Here is a 24,142-nt window from a genome sequence, read left to right as displayed (position 1 = left end):
GTGCTTGCGACCGTTGCTTTCGCACCGATACGTTCCTCCTCCTTGGAGCGCCTCCCTTCTCCACTCCCCATTCGAGGACTCCTCATTGGACGAGATTTAGGATGCACCCGAAGGATACATACATGCGTTCGCGGTGATCATTCGTCCTGGCCCGAGCTGTTCTATCGAGCTGACCTTCGATGGGTTTTAGGCGCTGGATATTGTTACCGGACGAATTTAGGACTTTAACCCTTGTGGGTCGGGTTTTAATTCATTAAAGCATGCTGAAGGTGGACTTGACAGGGCTAAAAACAACCTCGTGACTTATTGATCACTGTTCTCAGACTGTTCCTCAGCTTATTATTCTTGCTTCTAGGAAAATAAGGAGGAAACAGGCATCGAGCGAAATCGCTTTTAAGTCCTAAGAGTGATTTCGGCTTCTTTTTTTTATTTCAATTATTGAGGATAGATCAATTTCTCCCATTCATGAAATTAAAACGTAGCTTCGCACTCCTTTGTTGTCTGTAATCGATTTTAGTTTCTGGAATTTAGTGTGGCAAAAAAACAAAAACATTTTAGTACATCAAATATTGTAGTTAGATAAGTCCGTTTCTACAATACAATAAAAAAACAACAAAAATCAAATAACATATTACAGATATATTAGTATTGCATTATTATACAAATTTCTGAAAGAAACATTTGACCATTATTTTTCAAATGGCGTGACGTTATCGATTTATCTCAAACAATCGATAGATAACGCGTGCTCGCAAATTTAATTTGCGGTCATTTAATCTGTGACTTGAACGTTTACGGAGCTTCCTATGGTCAAGTCAACATCCTGCGACACAGGAGAGGAAAAAATTCCACACCTGCAAGATCGGCAGGAGTGCGGAGGATAGGAGGAAGGGGCGAAAGAGGACCGCGCATCGGTATGCAAAGGTGGATGCACTTTCGAGAGGACTCGTTACGCACTCGTTACCGAAAGTGTCCTGAGACTGGATCCAGCGATGCTGCAAGAACATGGGCCGCGGTATGTAGGAGGCCCCGTCGGCCTCCAGGAGGGCTCATCGTCCTTTTTATTATCCGCTTGGATAAGAGATTCGGCGGTCCCGGCAATAAGGAAGAATCCGGTCGTGCGAACGACGGACGAAAAAAAAGGGTGGACGATCGTGTCCACGTAATACTGGAATCTGTCGAGTTTTCAGTTCTCCCGCCTTCGAATCTCGCGAGAGTAATCTTGAGTCACGCGCAGTGACCTCGCTGTTGCGCTCTTCAACGTGTCCTGGGTGACATCGCTGACAGGACTACGAAATCTGCGGACTCGCGTAACCGTATACGTCTTGTTTTTGTAACATCCTAGGATTCTCGAGACAGGAATATAAAAAAAGAGTTCACGCAAAATTCTAATCTGATTTAATACCGACGGAATCTTAATCGTGTTACTCACAAATCAACAATGCTTTGATCAGAATATTAATATTGCTTCATATAATAATAAAATAAAATATTATATTTACATAAATTTTATAATTTAATAGCAATATATTTATTTACTGTTCCGAATAATTAAAAATATATGGTTCTAGAGATGGAAATAATATTTAATGTTAACGGATGTCTAAATATGTTTAATGTATGTATAAATGTGTATAAATTTATAAATATTTACGTGATAAAAGTGATCAAGGATAATATCAAAAAGAATTTAGCATAGCTTCTCACGATGGCCGCTTGCAAGACACAGACATACGATCTCGCGATCAGAATCACGGGAGTGACACTCGGGGTAATCCCGCGTTTAATCCTGTCAGCTGATATTTACATCGCGCGTTCGGCGAAGCGGTCGCTTCTTAAGTTTTACCGCCATCGTCATCTTCATCGCGTCCGACCAAGTCATCGTTGTTGTTTTTACTTGTGTAGCGCTTCGCTTAGACCTTAGACCGCAGTCCGAGAGACCGCGAGGGGATCTAGGATGGAATGCCGACAGCAGAGAGAAACGAGGCGGGAATCCCGTCCGTTGTATGGACCGCGAGATCCGCCCAGCGAGAAAGGAAAGGGCTGGCCCTTAACTAGATCGTTGTGCACAAACTGCAACAAAAGCAAAGTGTCGAATCATGAATTGCACAAAAGTGCGTTCGTTGAATTGCTTTGCTTTAACCTTGGCATCTTTAATTTACTGTTGTTAATTTTAGTATCTGTAACTTTGATAATCTTTATGTAATAAAAACTGATTTGTTTTCATTACATCACTGATTATATTATATTATTGAAATGATATTTTGGAAGATATTTAAGTTCAATGCCAAGTCGCAGACATATCCTTACTTTTGTCGAACGTTGTCGATAACGTAACGATAATTTTTATGTGCGATGCTGAATCGCATGCTAAATCTCGCGCAATAAATCCAACGTCGTTTACACGACATGCCACTTAGATTCAAATACGAGGGCAATATTTCTGCCGCGAACACGCGCGAGTAGTCTACCGAGAAGGAAGCCTTTACATGAGTTCTCCTGAATGTCAATGTAATTGAAAGGGAAACATGAGAACTAAATTGAAATATGTATTTAAACAAATTTTCATCGTCTCGATAATGAAAATAAAATGCAATAGATTCACCTTTCTGTAGTTTTGCCTGGAAATAAATTTAAGCTTTGTTTCGTATGCGTTGTGTGAGTTCTGCTTGCGCAATGAAAGTCGAAAAACAGGTTTGCTAACATTAATATTAAAGCAGGAACCATCCAAAGTGATATTAAAAATGCAGGCGCCGCGCATTGATACCGCAATGCTTATTTGAATTCATTTCGGGTACGTTGGCGTGCCGGATTGAAGGTACACGCGCTGCAAAAGCGCGTCTGACATAGGTGGTCTGTTACTACTGTTACACGTTCATAATTTAGCGCGAGATGATACAGTGAAGTCCGGAGGGTTACAAGCACTTAGTACAAGCACAGCGGCGATAACTGCTTTAAACGATGTTGCTGCTATCGAAATAAAACACATGCTGGCCAGACTCTCGCGCGATTACGCCGAATTATCTTTGCGATTCTTTACGGACTCCCTTATGGCAATTTTGATAACGACAAATAAAAGTCTTACATAATTAGCATTTAAATTTAAACTGTATGGATGAACGTGTCTTTAAAACGTATCTCTAGAGTGACAGCATAGATTAACTGGATATATCTATAATATTAATAAGATTGTTAATGAGAAAAGAATAATTCCAAAGATCAAAATGAGGAAAAAAAGGTACAACCTGGGAAGGTCCGTTTATTCTTTCCTTCGTTCGTGACCAGTTCTTCTGACCAATGTCGAGACATAGTGACGTCAAAATTTGTCCAAGACCTTAGGCGGTGGACGAATTTGCATAAATAACACGAGCGGCCAAAAAAGAGCAGCAGACTTCAGGATCCACGATAAATATCGCCCGTGGGTGGGATTTGAGCGATAAATTCGCGTGGCTCTCGTGAATTAATTTTTGTGCGCCGCACCTATAAGCCGATCCAAAAGTCACTGTCCTAAAAATAAAGCCAATTAGAAAGATTTTAATTCCACATAATTTATTTTTGTAATATCACGATTCATCAAGCATAATTTATTATGTAAAATTTATTGTTTTGTTTGCATAATTTATTAAATCGCTATTTATTTTTGTTATTATGCAGAATACACATAAATATTACAACGACTATTTTGAATCACGAGAGAATTTTTTATTTAATTGGTTAATGTGTGATTTAATATTGCCAGGCTTTTATTTTTAGTTTACAAGTTTCTGCTTTTGACACGCCATGTATATGAATCGGTCCTTTTCGCATTTAGATATTTGCACCTTGTGGACAGTTTGTTAAAAGTGGCTCTCTTAATCACGATACGCAAACTACCCTTGTACGTGTCTAAGGCGATATACGATAAAATGGCAATGTGTAGGCCGTTCTTATGTAGAATCCACACATCCAAAGATACGCACCAGAACAGCACAAGCAGCTTACTAACGACAAACGTTACACTTTATTTTTGACTTCTTCATCCGCGGACAGGAACCTCTTCAGTATTATTATAGTAATTATCAGGTATTTCTGCGCATATATTCGAAATCTATATATATTAATTCTAAAAACTAAAATAAGTTTAAAACTTTTAAAAATTTTTCATTGACAAAGTATAAATGTACTAACGATGTTTATAAGTAAAATTAAACAGCCATTAATTTTTTTCTATATTCTTCCTTTGTAAAAAGCAATTTTAAAATAAATCAATTGTAGTATTATGGAAAAGTTCTGGATCTTTGTTTAAAAAAAATACGTTTCGTAATGATCTATAATGTGTATATTTGAGGACTTATGCAAGAATGAACTGCGTAATTCCTGATACAGGATATCTGGCCGCATTTATTGACTAAGTATTTTAATAAAACGTACATTTTGAGGACCATTGGAGGAAAAAGTGGAAGAAAAGGAGAGAGAGAGAGAGAGAAAGGTAGAATAACCATAAAACAATTAAAAAGGATCCAAAGGACGGTGCGGCCGCAAGGGGTCCGGCAAAAAAGACGATGCAATGAGAGAAAATAAAGGAAAAGAAGAACGCGGTGGACTCGAACACGTCCAAGGACCAGAGGTCCTTGCTCTCCAGGTCATAGCGGCCCACAGGCTCCTCGCAACACCTTCCTCAGGCCCCTCAGAGGCTCTCAAGTCTGGCCTATTCGGGTTTGCGAGCCCATCAGTATCGATGTGCCCATGTCGGATTTATAAGGGACGGGAGAATTCAATCTAACGAATATCATCATTAAGATGAGAGATATTAATAATATGATAATATCATTATATAAAATGATTAATAAATAGGCAATTATAATAGATTATGCCAAGTATTTTAATGTACGTCTCCACTCAAAATTATTATATCTAACATGTCTTTTCGGAGCTCTGATGGAATTATCTTTTTAAAATGCATAATTTTGTAATAACAAAATAAAAATGATAAAATAGTTTTGAGTGATTTAATAATTTAAATGTTTGTTCACACTTAATTTCTAATGATTTTACAAGATGTTAGATAAATGAAAGCGACATGTAATTTTCCGGAAAGTAATATCTCGTGACTTTTCGTCTAATTTATATAATCGCAGATATTATACATCAAGTGTCGCACCGGCGAAAGAGCTGGCTCGAGTAGGGTGTTAGAAAGCACGAGACATTTCCTCGTTAAAATTACTTTCTCACTGTGACACCTACGATCTCAACATTTTATTTGATTATATGCGACCGTAACTTCGCGGTACGCGACATGTTTCGTAATTTCATGTGGTGACAGATGTTCGCGGTTTTCAACAAGGTTTTAGGCTTTGCGACATTCACGTGATACACGGAATATCCAGAATTTTTAATCGAAGCTTTATTGCAAAGCGTTTAACGTGCATATGTACAAAGATGAAATACGCAAACGTTTGTCATAGTATATCAGTCGTGTGCATTAGTATTTAATTTTTCATATACATTTTATGTCTTTGAAATATTTTTAATTACATATGCGGAGAAAAATGTAAACTTGTTAGTATGCATCGCGTTTTTACTATATCCAGCCAGATTTGATGAACGTGCAACGCATCAGTGCGATTGCATCGCGCAAAGTTGTACTGTCATGGAATTTAGTATGAGGATAAAGCGTGTAATACATTCTTAATTTTACATTTTCTCAATCATTATTATCTTGATATTCCAGCCGTACGAGAACTCTTACGCTTCTCATAACATATTAATTAACCATTACTTAAGGTTTAATATCAGATTTTATTTTCTTTAAAAAATCTAACTGTACAATTTTAAACGTATATTCCTCAGATCTAGAAAAAATCTAGATGTATTTAATAAAAATGAATTGAATTAATAAAACGATGTATGTCGTGAGAATACTTATACAGATTGCATAAATATTTATATAGGCTGATGTAATGAATCTATTTTATACAACTAAGCAAAAGCCCTCTTGATATGTAACCAGTTTAACGCTAGTGCGATATGTTTTGCCTCAGCTTAGGCGTTCTCTTGAAATGTTTTGAAATAATATCAATATTAATTTTTATCATAAAAATGAAATGATCTTCGGTAATGCAGACGAAATAGATACTAAATGATCAATAAAAATCTTTAATTTTTATATGTATAAAATAAATATATATTCATACATAAAAAGTAAAAATTGTTTTACATTGATTGTTTTATTATATTAATAAGAATATATATCTCATTTAATGCATTGAGTTGATCGAAAAGTTCGTGCGAATTGTTTTAGCAAAATATAAATGCGAAACTTTGTATGAAGAATAAAGTTTTGCGTTTAAATTTCGTTAAAAAGATTAGCACAGACTTTCCCCGGTAACGCAAAACTTTGTATTAATACGCATGAACTTTCCATCCAATAATTATATCTGTATACTATTATACATACATATATACGTACTCGTACATACATAGTTTGTAAAACTGTTCTTTTTAGTTTTTATTTATTAATTTCCTTTAATTTTTCAAGAGAGTGAGAGTTCAATTACAAGATAAAAAATATAAAATTCCGTACTATCGTGATTAACTGGACGCGTTAACGATCGGCCTCCTCCGTTGAAAATCGAGGATGGGATTGCGAGAGTCTTGCGAAACTAGGTGCCCCATTGTTTCATTCTTATGTGTCTCGTTTCCTCTTGTGACCATTCTCACCGAGCATCATGATAATTTCATCCAACGAGCGTCCGTTTTTGTCTTTTCCACGCGTTCGCTTGCATAAGAGAGTTAAGTGAAAATCCTTGAAGGATTATTTCAGATGCCTCAAGCGCTCCTCGAGCTTCTTCCGGGAAGCACTGGTCGTTTAATGCAACATTTCCATTTATCATATAATCCGACATTTTTTATATCTGAAATCCATTTTCTCATTCTCATCACATCTTTAATCAAGGAATCTAAGAAATTATTACCGTCGATTATTAATCAACGTAGTTTTTTTATTTTGATACTCGGAGAATAGCCTAGAGCAGTGTTATAAGGGATAATTAAGCAACTTTCTATTTTCAAAACAGAAAAGAAGAATAAACAAACTTCTGTTTTTGAGAACTTTAACAATTCATACGCATCTTGATTAAATCAATATCTATCCAAACAAATTTTGAGACACGGAAAAATACTCGACGCATTAGAAGAAATTTTTCAAGTTACTCAGAGAAATTTCTTCATCTTGGTTCTGCAACTGGGAAACGCGCGATGGTTTAATCGACAAATATCTGATGGTCCTTGGAACGCTTCGAATTCCATTGACCGTGGATTTCCGTTGAAATTGGAATGTCGCTGCAGCGAACGATCGAGGGATTTCTTAATGATTCGAACCGATGCAGCAAAAGTTCACAGTGTATCATGAGAAAAAGTGGCAAAAAGTAACAATCACTTTGTTATTCCTGTAATATTAACTCCATCTAATATTAACTTTGTCCTGGAAACGATACTGTACGTGTACGCTATTGCTATTGTCATATTGACGTGATATGTAATGTAGGCATCTTGCACTGTCATGTGTGAGAGTTTCATCTTTTATTTTCACCATCTCATCGCATTAAGATGACCGCTTGGCCGGAGGAAGGCGAAAGAAGCCTCGTGAAGGCCTCGTCTCGAGGCCGTTTATGCACGCGAAATAAACGGTTAACGGTGGCGCTTTGAGATAACGGAAATTACGTGTGCCACGTATTTCTGAGCATCTCGATTCACGATATAGCGACAATAATAAATCGATAATAATTATATGCAGGATGTTTTATTGTTATTTGAAGTTAAAGTAAAATTTGAATCCAGCAGGAATTAAGAAATAATAATAACGTTAATATTAAATATGAAGATTTATGAAATGGTATTTATGGATTAAGAATTAGAGTTTGATTAAATTATCGTGCAATTTTTCGCGCTTGTCTTCTCCAATTTCTTGATAATTATAAATCTTAATTATGAGCTTTCTTGCGATTTACGAATAAATCTGACCTTCCTTCCAAATAAGTTTTCTTTCCTGCGTGCAAATGATATTTTTGCCAAACGGGTTTTCTTCCCAATTAGCGAGCAAAAATTCTCTCCGTTCTCCGTATAGCGATCTCGTTTTCCTCGGAGCGGAATTTCACTTCCCCTCTTCGAACACCTCTTCGTAAGGTAATACCTGCTGCTCTTCGATCACGAGTGAGTTTGTCTTGCAAGTTAAAGTCCCGATCAGGATTAGCCATTAATTAGTCCTGCTTCGTAGAGCGTAGCAATGTTGTTTTATCCGCGAATACTTTAGTGTCTAATAGATAATCAGGCGAGTTTTTTTCCAATGCTATCAGTATCAATTCGTGGCGTGTAATCGATTTCTATAAATGCTTCGACAGAATTTGTAGTGTTTATGAATGTTTATAGATATTTATATACATGGAAGAGTTTCACCTTTTCACCGCGTGAAATTTTATGATCATTAATTAAACTGTAATATTGGTAATAGATTGCTATTAGTATTTTTTCCGTTTTGCATTTCAAACTATGTAATTGCAGTTATCCGTGCTTAAAACAATTATATTATGCAAAAGTAAAAAATTATTTATCAATTTTCTAAGTTATGACAATAATTATAATGTGAATGTACAATTATAACAAGTAATACATTCATTACATACAGATTAATAATTAATAAGTGTCTCGAATTATGTTCAAAAAATGTTTCTTTTCAAAAAGGAAACCGTTCTTTCGGAAATTACGATAATTAAGTATAATCAAAGCTCATACTTCAAAATTAGTTCAAAATTAGATTAATCTGTATAATTCAAGAATATTATTGAGTATAAAAGAAAATAAAGTAGTTGATATGTCAAGTCTTATAACTTCCAAGGAAACACAGATATCATCCATGACGATCGAGGCAAAGACTTCTTATGGCCTTCCTGAGCGTGCGATAAATTACACAGTGTATAATACGGAAAAATGTTATTATTAAAGACACTATGTGTCATCTCTCCCACGAGAGATCATCACGTAGAGAGATCCTTTGCGTCCCCTTCTAACCGACGTTCGCGTTCCAGGACGGTATCGTCGGGTGATCATCGTGGCTATCAGCTAGGATTACCGATAGACGAAACCAGGTATGTTCTGGCGTAGAGCCTTCTTACGCGGCCCCAGAGATCGGTTGGTGACGAAGGGTGGGGAGCTCATATAAGACACCAGGCAAACGCCTCTCCCAGTGACCAGTCTCGACACGAAAACTCATCAGCCGAGCTTCCTCGGCTCCCACACGACAACGCAGAGAAAGAGAGCGCGCATTCTCCCCGAGTCGTATTCCTCAGTCGTCCTCGGGATATTTTACCGATCAGGGATTGACACTTCGAGTTAGATCGATCGTGCGTCGCCACTTCAACTCAGAATGTTGCAGCAAATCCTTCCGCTCGTCCTGGTGCTCCTAGCTACGCAGGGTGAGTCGTTCTGCCTCTTCTTCTTTTCGGTCTTCTTTGTGCTTTTCTTCTTCTTCTTCGTGCTTTTCTTCTTCTTCTTCGTCTTGGTTCTTTCTCGCTTCGTCCTCTTGGTCTATTTTTAATTGAACAGACTAATTGAATTGCATCGATCGCGTGTCGCTTTCTGTCTATATTAAACATAGGTTAATCAATATAATTGATAAATATAATTTGATACATTTGAGAATTTTTATATTTTAACTAGTAATTTTGTCAATATAAATGCTTAATATTATAAGTAAACATAAAACGTAAAAATTTTTATTTGTGTCGGTATATAATATTTCTTTAATAGTTTTATTGATCATGCAATTTATATAAATTAATAATATATATTATATTAATACTGTTTATATATTCAAGTTTCAAAATATTCTTTGATTTATATACATATGAGAAAATATTCTTTAATTTTTATATAAAATGCACAAATAAATATATAGCTATATTTCAGGGATACTATTAATAATGAAAAATTGATATCTCACTTCATAACAACGTAATCACGCTAAAATTCTTTAATTCTATTTTTTATATTTTAAATGTCAATTAAATACTTAACGAGAAATAGATTACTTTTGATCTTGATTTGATCTAGTAATCGTTCGGCTTTCACTTTCGAGATCGGCACGTATGCGACTGTAAATAATAAGAGTCGTTCAATAACGAGTCGAGTTGCGAGCGAGCGAGGTGCGAGAATGAAAACGGTGAAATTTCAGCACAGCTATTACTGTTCGCAGTGAAAAACTACGCGGACCGTTCCACTTTCTTTCGTGAATCCTCGCGATGATAGACATCGATTAAAGCGATCTTCCTGTGTCCTTCGAGATTGACGATGACTCATGAGAGCGACCTACTTTATTTTCTCACTGAATGACAAATTATCGTTTCATTCTAACGGTGTTTATTACCAACGCTAAACGTGCCGTCATGCATCCTTATTATGATACATACCACTTTTCTACATTCACTTTACTATCACTTATAAGTGGGATACATTATAGTTTTTCTACCAAATCATTCTCCCATTGTCTATTTGTAAGAACTTTGCAACTGGAATTGTTTTTAGTTTCCTTATTTATTGATAGATAACTGTGAATTAAATTAATTATTAGATAATTTAATATCTTTATTAATAAGATTAATCATATTCTTTGTTAGCTCTCTCTCTCTCTCTAATTTGTGATAAAAATATTATTATTATTCTCAGAAAATGTATATAATGACGAATCAATTACATTTTATTTAATTGAACGTTTTACGTACTCTGTAGTGTGGAAAGCTAGCGTGAGTAAAGTGCAATGAGAAATCATATAATTTCTAATCTGATAAACGTCATAGCAACTAATTTCCTAAATTAACGCTATGTTAGTAACAGCAAAGAAAACTGGTGGGTCCCACCTAATTTAGCGCGTCTAAATTACATAATTGCTAGTTTGATAAGGGAGAGTAACGTCGTCAAGTTAAGTAATGAGATGGCTGCTCGATTACAATTTTCGTTGCACAATTCCCGCGACATCCAACGTGTAGAATCTATAGTAAACAGTTGGGGAACGAGAGGGGAGATCTTCTACTTCGTAATTATTATACACATCTCCGCAAGAACAATGACGACCATTCACCGGGTTTCACACATCTCTCGGGAACTTTCTCCTGTGCGCCTGGAGTGAAAATATGAAAGTAGCTCAGCCTGCAGTTCACTCTCTCTCTCTCTCTCTCATCATCTTTACAAGTATATAATTATTTATTGGACACCCTTCGGAAGCACGTTATTTCTTTTAATAATTTACTTGACACGTTTCTACGTCTTATACAATTTTATATTTAATTTATATTATCTAATCTCGTGCACAGTATTCCACATTGAAACTTTTTGCCATAATTTATGGTGTTCCACGTCACAGATACTTTTCCATCTTGCTCCTTTCCTCGAGTCGTGGCAAGTAGATTATCGACGTCGACGACAGCCGTCTTCGATCACTCGAAAACGTGTAATTGCCGTTAACTCGGCGCTGCCACGCGGCGTTTGCGCTTACGCAAGGGATTCTACTTTCTACGGCGACACATGCACGGTTTTATTATGAGAGCACATTAGTTTGGGCACCAACCGGTAGTCAACCGCGCGTAATTTTCGCGAAGGAAAGCTCGTTCATTCATCTATTTGTCTGTCCGCTTCCCACGTTTGCTCGCCACGTTTGCAACGCGCCAAGTTGCAACATTTGCGCTCTGACCGATTCCGGAAGCGGTGTAACAACGAGAAAAACGCTGGTTGTTCTGCTCGGCTTGATTTATTGATCAGAAGGATAAAAAGGTTGTGAATAGGACGGAAAAGGGAAGCGAGATCGTAAACGTCGTTGTTGTTGCGCGCGTTCTTTGCCGAGGAACGTTTGCATTTTACCAGGTACCGAGTTAAGGTGGGGCCCCGGCATCGCGTTCCTCGGCTTCGTGTTCTACCGGTCTCGGGAAGGACCGGGAAGGTGGATTGCACTTATTTATTCGCGTATCACGGAAGGGGACGTGGAAAAGGCCACGAGAGAAAGAGACTCGTGAGACTTTTACCGCCGCCGTTTGGAAATGTCTCTCCAGATGCATTTTTCTCTTAGTTTAATCCGGTAACGCGGGATTCCTCGATGGGAAATTTATCTCGGAGCTTTTTTCCGTTTCGACCGATTGCGCGAAATTCAACGTTGACGGAATCATTCATCCGGAAATTCTGGAATCAAGCAGTCGCGAGCTGTATTAAAGAAAGCGCAAGATAAATATTCATGTGACCATTCTCTTGAAATTTATTCGAGGAAGTTACGCGAATTACTTTGCCGAGTGTTACGCTGGATATCCGCATCTTTATTGCGCTAATTCATGGAGCTTGTAATTCATGGAGAGTACGCTTTCGGAAAATTAATGTACAACAGCCGTCGATATATGTATATATTCCAAACTTTGAGTCGTCGATCTTCCAAGTCATCTAAAGAGATGATTCCCTCACACTCCGCTCTACGGAGATGCTTTTTTGCTGCAAAATCTCGATTTCTTGTAAATTCAAGCCAGGGATTTACTGGACCGTAGTGCGTTTATTTGTTCGTTCGAGGCCTCGTGTTTTGCATAGAGCGTAGAGCATGAAATCTTCGTCGAAGAGCAAAGCCGCTCCTGCTCCGAGGTGTAACGACCGACGGAGTCATTGCGGCTCCGGCTACTTACTCTTTACAAGGAGTCGTTAAGAAAGGGAAAGTAACTCGATGCCGCACACGGCGTTAACTAAACGTACCGCTTGCGTAATGCGCCTCGACGACGTCCCAGGGATGTCTCCACCTATTTGCGGTACCGTGACGACCGCGCGAGTAAATCGATTAATCGCGCCGCTCGCGGGACTAATCGGATTCATCTTCCTCGCTCTTCGAGCGGAGGCATCAACCTCATCATCCGGCTCTTGACGACATTTGCATAATTCCTGATGAAGGATAAATCTGGTGATCGCATTAATGTCCGGATACGTTACAGCAGTTAATAATTGTTATGGGATTTCGTATTGATTGTTCTAGCGAATAATAGGATAGTAAAATGATATCAAAGGTTAATAATTATTATTGTATAAGATATATGTTTTTATTTTGATTTTTAGACGTTATTTTGGTCCCGTAGTTGTCTATATTTTAACAGATTAAAGAAAAATTTCAGGAAATTCACATCTCTCTATCTGAAAAATATAATCTTTCAGAATGTCAAACAGTCGCTGTTAACTTTATGGAAACCGACGATTTGAAAGTCTCAAACAAACAGACAAAGAACTGAAAAGAACGACGCGATTACGTCAAGAGCGCTATAGTTATCGATTTTAGATATTGTTACGATATTCCCATTGATAATTAAGGCTATGTTTTGCACAATCGCTGTGTCGGAGGAAACTTGCAATCTCCAGACATTCTCAAACGAGTGAAGCTCGCTTCCCCACGAGATTATCCGTATCGTGAGATCAATCGTGCTGCGCTTTCCTTCCCTTATCCGCTCGGACTACTTGGCCAACAATGTAATTTTTCCACGACTAAAGGCTACAACATAAAAGCGTGTTCATAGCGAATAAGTATCTTAAAAATGAATAAAACTATCGAGATTTTTATTTTATTTGACAGAATTAAAAATATATATTATCGTAAATTTTTGTGATAAAATTGGTATTATTGATATTATTAAATAAATACCTAAAAAGATAATACATATATAATAAAAAAAATAAAGTTGGGAGAAATTTGTCTAATAGTTTAATGGTTTGAGAGAATCTTCCAACTGAGAATCGCAAAGTAAAGAATAAGAATGACAGGCGAATGGTGAATTTTTCGTGGGGGATCAATGGGCAGTACAGGGGGGCGAAGCAAGGAGATGAAACAGGGGTGTGGAGCAGAGCTGCTCCCGAAGGTTGCAAGTCAAGGCTAGGCACTTTCACTTGAGAGCTGTCTTGGGAGCGCGCCTCATGCCGGCTTCCCACCTTATTTTACTATTTGCTTTTCTGGCGAATGCGCACCATCGGATCATTAGCGAAACGATCGCATTACGGTAAACCGGCACCGGTAGTGTATGCACGCCCTCCATCCAATAGTGTGTGTATCTCCGATAAAAATTTCCAAATAAAAATGCGGTAGTTACAACAGCAAAAGCGCGCTATACATTTAAGGAAAAACACATTCAAAAATCCTTCTTTTTAAACAATATCATTAAAAAACAATTCTTTTCGAACTTTCGGCTTAAAATACATATATTTAATATTTCAATAGATTTGGACAGAAAGGATAAATGTTGTTCTGTAGCTTACATATCTATAAAAGAAAAGAATATTACTTTATAGTATGCTATAGTATTTTATAGGATGATGTTATTTGACTTGTTCCACTTGCGAAAAGAAATGCGATCCGGATATCTCACATTAATCAGACGATATCCTTGAACGGTGAACGAATTCTGTGTTGGCAAGGATGATACCATTCGCTATTCATTGTGATTTTCGAATTGACTCGGCAGATCTTAATTTATCATGACTCCGAAATTGTACGTGGCTAGAATTGGCGGTAAATTGCAGGTACGTCGTTGATATTCCCCACGATATCCTTCGACGAGGACACACACAGGTGGAATTCCTGATTCTGATACGCATGTTCCTTGGTATTTCGTAATCGCGGTTCATTGGAACGAAAGGGAAAGGAAAGGATAATTAGCACAAATGGAGGAAAAGTTAATGATTCGATAAATTGGCAGATAAATTTGAATGCTCGTTAATGAGCTTCCAGATGAGCTTAATTGGCTTTGCTGCTCTATTAGTATTGAGAAAGCAGAGGACGATAAGCAGAAAAAGAGTTTCTTCACGGATGGACTAATTACTCTTTTTATTAATTAATTAATTCATTAATCACCATGATCCTATCATCTATACATATAATATGTACAAGGAAACAGGAAATACTCTATCCTAAATCTAGCCATCAAGCTCTCCTGAACAATCTGACTTTCCTTTATCTGACTTCGTTATCATCCTGAACATGACTCAAGAGGATTCCATTCCATCAAAAAGTCCCAAAGAGGACAAGCATTCACATTTCTATGTTTACAGGCTCGCTGGGCCAGAAGCAGCAGCAGGAGGATCCATGCCAGACAAAGTCGCGGGTGGTGGGTGATGCCGAATATTGTGATCGTTATTGGGAATGTGTAAATGGCCGTCCGGAGTTGTTTGACTGTCCAAATGGTCTCGTTTTCGCCGGCAAACATCGCGGTGTCACCGAGGGTTGCGATTACCCGTGGCGGGCGAACTATTGTGACGGTAAACGCCAGGCAAACCCACCGATCTCGACCGAGCACTGCGACTGGCTGTACGGCATCTTCGGGCACGAGACTTCGTGCACCAGGTATTGGACCTGCTGGAACGGTACCGCCACTGAGCAGCTCTGCATAGGTGGTCTGCTTTACAACGAGAGGGCCAGATCCTGCGACTGGCCTGAAAACGTCGAGGGATGTCAGAAGCATCGTAAGTAGGACGATGAAAGGATTTTATTAGAATATTGTTGAGGTTTATTAAGAGTCGTCTCGAGGAATCTAAAGGAAGAACGGAATGGAAAATTATTATAGAGGAAAGAAAAATAACGGATACTTGGAGATTGTTTGGAGACCATGAAGTGTCCTGAACAATGACTGTGATTTTCCGCGAACGATGCTTGATTCTCAGCTCTGAGTTCAGTTTGATCCTTTCGTCTTTGTTTTCATCTTTATAATCGGAATTAACTTTGAATTTTGATTGAACATACTTGAAGCATTTTTAAGATGTAATTTTAATGTGATTCAATTTTAAGATGCGATGCAAGAGTTTTCATACAAGAATTGCAGTCCATTTCAATCATCATTTTCACTTTCAAAAGTGGGCGAATAAGACGCGATACGTTTCCTCATAGCTGTTCTTCGATCCAGGAGACAGTGCCCCAAGGAAAAAGGGGCGAGGCACTTAATTAGCATTCGAAGCGAATTCTCGTCGCGCCTTTCTCCCCCTACTTGCCCTCGGGATCAGATGAAATGCGTTTATTAATTCCCGTCGCGCCGTCTCTCAGAATGTCAAACGTCGACACCAATGCATTGATCACTGCGAGATTGTATCTCTTTTTCAAGACTGAAACGGGATGGAAACCAATTGCAAGAATCAATTTTCGTGGATCATCAAACATTTTCCTCAAGTAGGATTAATTGAAGCGATTCACTTCGAAACCAAATTACGTTTTGTCAAACAGAATCTTGAAAATATTCTGCTAAATAGCGATGATATCTCGTTAACAATTGATAACAAGATTTTAGCGAACATTTTTTATATAAGGAGAATTGGAAAATCTTGAAAATAATCTCTTGCAGTTTCCACCTTCTTCGCAAGAAGAAAAGATATCCACGAACGTGGAAACGCGTGCATCCATAATTAAATTTCGAGTTAGGTCATTCTATCCCATCCGAACGAAAGTTTCCAACTTTCACCGAGTCATATCGCATTGGTACGCAATCATCAGAAGAACGATTGATTGAACCGCGATTAGCGGGGTCGAGACTCGGAAATGCTTTTCGCATATCCTATTTACGAGTCTCTTGCAGCGGCCAAGCAGCAGGTTGACAATATATTCGACCTGGCTAGACGTAAGATTTGAACTGTTTGCAGCTCTCTGCAATGACGACGCCAACGGCAACGTGCCCCTGGGCAAATCGTGCAACCGCTACTGGCAGTGTCAGGGTGGCTATCCGCGGCTGCAGCGGTGCCCGGCCATGCTGGTGTTTGACAGGCGATCATTGAGGTGCGTGGTACCACCGACGGAGGATTGCGACGTACCCACGACGCCGCTACCCGCCGAGGGCGAGTTACCCGAAGGTCGCAACGAGCAAGAGCCTGAAGAGGAAAACCTGCCACCTGGCGTGCCACCGTTGCCGTCAGGCGCGCTACCGATCCCCCTGCGACCGCGCGCCAGGAACTAAGGCGACGATTGGTCCTGCATCCAAGTTGGAAGGACCGAAGGAAGCGAGAGGGGTCCCTTTGACGAGCGAGATCGCGAAGGTCGAGCTCGTCGTCGATCATCGATCGGAGAGTTCTCGAAAGGTTCTCTCGTCGGGTCTCCCCGGAATCCCGCGCAAATCCTGTAATTCCATAATTCTAGAGTCGAGTAGAATCGAGTTTGAGATATTTAGAGCTTCTTTGATATTCTGAAATTGTTCTGGATGCCAGAGGAAAGGCCTGTGATTTCTCGGGGACGTTGACAAAGTTCCATTCCTTCTTGATAACATTTCTGCTGCAGTGGATTACTTTCTTAATTATAAAGACATGTGGCTGAAATTTGAGTAATCGGTAAATATTATTTTAATTATTTTATTGATGAGGAATACATTTATGAAATATATGATTTTATACAAATTTATAAATTTGATAAACATCAACGAAGATACACTTAAAGAAAAGGAAAAAACAAAAATGGGATTAACAACAATATGAAAAAAGCTGATTATAAAATTGTTTAATAATGCAATACTCTTGCATACTGTGAAATATCAAATAAAAGATATGAATTACAAATAAAAAATAAAATCAAGTTAAATTTAACAATTAAATTTAACAAGTTAAACAATTTAAATGGACATAGACGCAGGTTTATTTTTTTAAAGGAACAATATTAGACCCAGAAAATAAGAAAAATAAGTAAAAAGCTAAAAACACTTCCAAAGACCGAGACTCATCGATGCCGATTGATCCATTGATCCGTCCATGATTTAACCGATCGAGTTCTACTCCTTTCCCGAGAACGGAGACTCGTATTATCGATTAATTATAATATTACACCAACATCTCGTTTTTCGGTTCTAGAACCGTTCACCATCCGTTCGCCTCTGTCACATTGATCGAGATGTACATATTGTCCCCATCCCTTCACTCTCTTTCCCTCGCCCTCGTAATCGTAAGACTCGTATTATGTACATGTAGATCGAATGGAATAAACTGTACGTTGTATATTTTTTATACGCATGTCCAGATTTTATTCAATGTTGCCTGGCTGTACATTGTTATTCTATTTATCATAAATACATTATATGTATTACATATATATCGTATTATATAAATACACACTATATGTACTACATATCGTACTCTTTTTATGCACTTTACGGTGCAATCACTTCCCCTTAACATTTATTATTAGGAATAATTAGGTTTTCTATTCTCGTCTATTTTTGCAACGCTGAACAAAATTGGAATCTAGCAAAAGTAGAGATTTTTACGTCCCGTGTTAATTAACTTCTTCTTTTAATCATTTTTTTGCTCATAAAAAATGCATCTAACATTACGCTGTAATTGCTGTTTTTATTCGATTTCTTTATTTTTGTAATTAATTATTCTCTTAATTTTCAAGATTAATTTTGTTCTCTATACTAATTTAATTCTTTACAATGCAATTGTGCAATTGCTTTTTGAGCGTTATATATAAATTTGTAGCTGCAATTGTTATATCTTTTTTCCAAAAGTAAATTTTTTATTGAACGTGTAGTTCTTTCTTGATTGTTTTGTTGTTTCTTGATTTCATCACTGATTGAATGATTAATCAGGAATACACTTCGATGCTTAAACTCCATTGCTGTGAAAAATACAAAAACATATAATTAGAAAGTTAAAATATTTTTTATTGTATTTTCGTATTAAATTTAATAAGAACTTAATTATTACGTCTGTTTCAATTATCGCAATAAACTTTAAAACTTTTCTTCATCGTCAGGAAGATCTTAGATCAAGTATTCGCGCTTATAATATTAACCTCAAGTAGAAATCTGGATATTAAAAATCTCGAGATGTAAAATATACAAACCAATGAGGAACTTCGTCAGGATCCAGGCAGGTCAGACTCACAGAGTCGAATAATTTTCCATCTCCACAGGTGAGAAGTCGTGGATGACCATCGACGCAGGTGATCAATCTGCCGCAATCACCTGGCACAGGGAATCTAAAAATAATGCCACATGAATAAATGAAACATCTTAGCATATAGTTTCGATATTTAAACAAGTATTTTCATTGATCACCATATCTTAAAAAAGCATAATCAACTATTTGCAATTCTACAACTAAAAAGTTATAGTTGTTCCAGCGAATGCAACGTTATAGGTAATAATTAATATTAGGAATATAATATTATTTAAAACCTTTATTTTTCTTTAAATATCATTTCCTAGATTTCTTTTGTAACATCCTGTATAATTCATGGAGAAAGAATAACGTATTCGTTATTTATGTAGTAGGAAATTGAATATTCATATAAAATACATGTCGACATTTGTCTCATCTCTTTCTCTTTCTCGTTCTCCGAGTCTCTCTTGAAAAACGACCGGTTCTTATACCGAAGCACTACGCATAAACGCGAATGGTCTGACATTTAACGGCGTCAACTCCTTTTACTCTCACAATTAGCGACGCGCAGTATTTCCTCCCTGAATCTTTCGCGTAATAAAAAAGAAGAGAGGAAAGGGAAGATCAAGATAAAAAATTTTATTATATCCTATGACTGTATACTGAAATGATGTACGCACTTCAATAAACATTAATATCAACAATTCACACGGACGTATGATAATTTGTGTGAGAAAATATTTATATAAAATATATTAAGATCTTGAAGGCTGGTAAAATGAAGATATTGAAATATTGTATGTATAAGCAAGAGTGAAACTCATCTCTATGCAATTATCGATCAAAACAAAATTTTTAGACACAATTTAATCAAATCTGAAATAATGAAACAAAACATTCAATTTAAAAGACAGAAGAGAAGCAAGCAATTAAACTGATCAACAGGTGTTTTACCGATAAAAAAAGAAAAAATGAGAACGTGTTCGTATACAACAAGAACGAAGAATTGAATTTTTAAGACTTTTAAGAAGCAAAAAAAAGCAATAAAAAATTGAATATATTGCGCGGCTCTCGGAGTGCATCGATCCTCATCGTCATATTTATCGCCGCGTGGTTTCTCGTTACGTGGAATTTCTCAGAAATGTCTCGTATAACTGCATGTAATTGCGTTACCTTGGGTAGGGCCAGAATTTGGCAGCGGGGCTGTGAGGCGGCAGCTTGTGCGGACACTTGAATCCGACTATGGCTTCGGGGTTGCAGTAGGGGATGAGCTCATCGGGCCAGACGCACGTGTGGGTCTTGGCGTTGTAAACCAGACCAGAGTCACAATGTGCCTGATGCGATTCACCGTGGATGCACTTGCTGTATGTGGTGCTGCAGCTATCGCTATCCGGATACATGCCGAATTGGTACTCGCAGCCCGGACTGCTGATCGGCGTCCCTGTGAAAATGATCGGTTGATTATCTTTATTCGAGGAATCCTAAAGTTATAAGTTATAGAAACAAGTTAAATATACTGACTAAGAAAGAAATGTTTCCGCCTAGTTTATCTTTTTTTTTTGTGAAAATATTAAACGTAGGATATTTTGTACAAAAGTTTGTAATAGAAATTCTCTTAGCATGTTTAATCGGACATAATTTTGACGGAGCTTTGTCTCGTTTTAAATGTCATTTTAAATGTTAAATTATATTTTTTATACCAATTTTTTACCTTTTTTTCTTTGTACATATAATAAAAAAATTTATTATAGTTTATGCATAGGGTTTTTGGCGGAGCAGAATACGGGAAACGAGATGGGAAATTGGAAAGTCACGCAACTGCGTCGAAACATTGAGTTGAAGCGATCCAGAGAGATTTGCTCGAGGGCAAAATTATAATCATTGGCGTTAACATGACCCACTAAAGCGCTGCCAAAATCGCCTGGCTTACACAACTTTTACTTTCACGAGAATGTTTCTTTCGCGGACGTGTAATTTTTACTTTTGCATAAAATACATGATTTTGTTTAAAGAATAATAATTTAAATAATAACATAAATAATGGAATGTGCTAACTAGTAGTGCAATAATACATCAAATAAAAACATTTCAGTGCCTTGAAGAAATGAACAAAAAGATATTACGTTTGTAATATTTACGATACTTACAATCGACTTTACGATCACCGCATTGAACGGCCCAATTATAATTGCAATGGTTGTAAACAGAGCCATGTCCATCGAAGAGAAGTCCGTTCTCGCAATATTCAAAAGTTAAACTGCCATTCGTGCATAGAAAGAAGGCTCCGCAGTCCTCAGGGTGGGCGTACGCATGAATCCCATAAGGGTCGGGGCATGGTGGAGCTCCAAATAGGGTAGCACCTTCAGCTATAAGAAGTGAAAGAAAACTTAACGTACTTGTAGAAAATGTAAATATTTAACATAAATATTATAATATTAATTTTTGTTATTATGCATATAAATACATATAAATTTCTTTTATCCTATTTTTATATTTTAGTGTATATTGTGATTTTGTTCCATGAATAATTATAGCAAAGAAGATTGTAATCGATGAAAAATAAAATTTGTTGATCAAGTTTGGATTCGAATGTTTTTAATTCGTAAAAACTCGATTCGCATGACAACCTCGCGAACGCTGACTCTCACAAACTTTTTTTCGCGAATGTGCGTTCCAACAGTGAGGTGAAGTGTAACGGACACCATGTTTGCTTCATTATACATACAGGCGTACGTAAAACATATGCATAAAACAGACAATGGTTCACCTCATAGAAACAACTCACGAAAAAGTTAGAATTTTTTCTTAGCAAATAAAGACAATTGCGAGACAAGACAAAAAAGATATTAAGAGATGAAAATTATAACTATCTCTGAAAAAGTTGTTTTTTTTTTTTAAACAGTCTACCCATAAATATATAAAAAGATGCAAAAAATTGAGGAAGTGTTTTATATTTAAATAAACAAAATTCGCCACCAAAAACTGAGAAAAATCATCTTGTACCACGATCTGATCAGTACTTAAATCGCGGATTGATTGTATTTTCTATGGATCACTTCGGAATGTCGACCATTATGTTACACACATGGATCTTAACATATGGTGCCTCGGCAGTGAAAGCCTCGCGAGCCGAGGGTGGTGTCGCAACCTGCCAGGCCTCAGGCCCCAGGGGAAGAAGAAAGCGTTTACGCTAGCGGAGGGGCAGTCGCCGATGCAGAGAGGAAGAAAAGAAGCGCATCCTAAGGCGGAGATGCACGTATGTTGCGCGCATGCGAGATGCGAGGTGAAGGTGACCACGCGGTGGTGATGATGATGATGATGATGATGATGCCGGTGGTGATGGTGGTGGTGGAGAACTTACCACGTGCCAGGACTGCCAAGACCAGCAGCAGGGTCACGCTCCTTGGATAGCCCATCTTTCCGGCACTCTCTTCAGCTTGGCTACTGACTGTGACTACTGACCGAAGTCGGCGATTGGCGCGCACTTAGGTGTCGGCCTCGAGTACACCTCGAGACAGTCCCGTCTCCCTTCACTCCCTTCACCGCGGCTCCACTGGACCCCACCAGGATTCTCCCGGGTCGCCATCGGCTGGTTACGTGCTCGGTGTGCCGACCAGCGGCACACCGAGCGTGATGGATTGTCCGGAAACCGCGGTTGGATCCTTGACTGTTAATTTGAGGAAAAGACTAGATCTCAGTCGAATGAATCACGAAGATTGCTCAAGAGAAGAAACAGTTGGAAAGAAAGTCCAACGGACGGTGGAGAAAATATATAATTATATTGGAAAATGTATATTCTAAGAGAATAGAAGCAAGAAGCTGATTCTGCAGCGATAAAAGAATGTAAGATAAAAGTTGGCAGGAAGATTTTTTGCGTTCCCAAGGTACTATTGAAGACGTCATAAAATTAATGCTATTTATACGAGAGAACATTTAAGAGATATTCTGCATACAAATGCACAATGGGTTGCATTCGCAGACGAACGAGGAATATTCCTTTAGCTGCAAAAATACATTTGAATCATCCTTCTAATCTCTCGGCATCTCACAAGAAGATACATTGTATATACGACTAGACGACGTCAGCTTTAATGGTAGAGTGCGAGAGTCTTTTGCACCTCTCGAAATGTCTAAGGATGTAAAACTCTGACACGTACGCTCTGCAGTCAACCATGTTGCACAAGTCATTTTTCCGTGTTTAATTTAATACCGTCTAACATTTCTGCAGTCTCGGTGAACGGCTGTGCAGATGGAATATGTTATCGCACAACTGACAATTCGAAAGATCGCGTAACTGCATAATCGCATAATATGGTTATAATAGGTGATTGTACGGCATATTATGCATATATTGCACCAAAAGTACATAAAATTGTATAAAAATTTGGATTTATTTAAATCTTACATTATCGTTTGATATATCTTTTTCCCATTTATATAGTTATCCGATTTTTAGTTTTAACTTTACTTTAAAAGTTCAAAGCATTTTAAAAGTATCTTAAGAAAGGACGCGTTGTCGCAGTAGGAAAGCGAGTTTCTCGCAAAAACGGGAATAAAGTAAGGGCACGTTGCGCTTAACGGTTAATGCCAAGGTGCGATCCTCGTGCTATGACGAATACAGCGCAACACGAGCTTCTAAATACGTTGTAACACGTGCGAACACGTGTAATCATATAACTGAAACGTGTGCACGCACGCAGACAGGTGCGTTTCCCATATATCAACTAATGCGAACACATGATCTCTTGGCGAACACTGATGCGTGCACACGTTGGTGAGGCCCCTCGGATCTTAACTGGCCTTACGCAAGACCCATCGTACTGGTCCCAAGGAGGAGGGGGGACCAGATCGCCGGATAGTGAAAGCAGCCGAAGCGAGTCAGATAAATAGATCGAACATTTGAAATGAATATGTCATGATGATAATCTTTCTTGATTTTAGCGCAAAATAAATTTAACGACAATTTAAGATTTTCTGTGAACAAGTTATCTAAAATATGTTATTGTAAAATATCAACTGTCAATTTTAAAATAAAAAGTTTGGAAAATATGCTTTATTTTATGAATCAAAGAAAAATATATATTTTATCTTGTATTGGAGAAGATGCGCCATGTATCTCGCACACATCTCTTTATCTTGTTCTTGTCTATAAAGGTATTGGAAATAAGAAACTCGAAATTGATTTCAACCGAGTTCATCGCCACGCACAAAATGTAAATCACTGGTTGAGGCGTATTTCGTTGAACACATCGCATATTAC

The 24,142-nt window shown here is 37.7% G+C and overlaps 2 protein-coding genes across 2 annotated transcripts; one reads left to right on the top strand and one right to left on the bottom strand.

Annotated features, from left to right (window-relative positions):
* Positions 1-9,232: 9,232 nt before the first annotated feature.
* LOC105280250 (protein obstructor-E) lies at positions 9,233-17,567 on the top strand. Its single transcript, XM_011340597.2, has 3 exons — positions 9,233-9,449; positions 15,085-15,495; positions 16,660-17,567. The coding sequence occupies exons 1-3, from the start codon at positions 9,401-9,403 to the stop codon at positions 16,968-16,970; spliced, it is 771 nt and encodes a 256-aa protein (XP_011338899.1). The 5' UTR covers positions 9,233-9,400; the 3' UTR covers positions 16,971-17,567.
* A 427-nt stretch (positions 17,568-17,994) lies between these two features.
* Positions 17,995-22,394, bottom strand: LOC105280249 (protein obstructor-E). The gene is made up of 5 exons (XM_011340596.3): positions 22,244-22,394; positions 21,030-21,248; positions 20,056-20,323; positions 18,845-18,979; positions 17,995-18,616 (listed from the first exon to the last, which is right to left on the bottom strand). Exons 1-5 carry the CDS (start codon positions 22,296-22,298, stop codon positions 18,604-18,606), a joined length of 690 nt encoding a protein of 229 aa, XP_011338898.1. The 5' UTR covers positions 22,299-22,394; the 3' UTR covers positions 17,995-18,603.
* Between the last annotated feature and the right edge of the window lie 1,748 nt (positions 22,395-24,142).

The sequence above is a fragment of the Ooceraea biroi genome, chromosome 1 (genome assembly GCF_003672135.1).
Source record: "Ooceraea biroi isolate clonal line C1 chromosome 1, Obir_v5.4, whole genome shotgun sequence".
Classification (NCBI taxonomy): Eukaryota; Metazoa; Arthropoda; class Insecta; order Hymenoptera; family Formicidae; genus Ooceraea; species Ooceraea biroi.
Note: the sequence above shows the minus strand (reverse complement) of the source record. Positions and strands in the feature narration are given on the sequence as shown.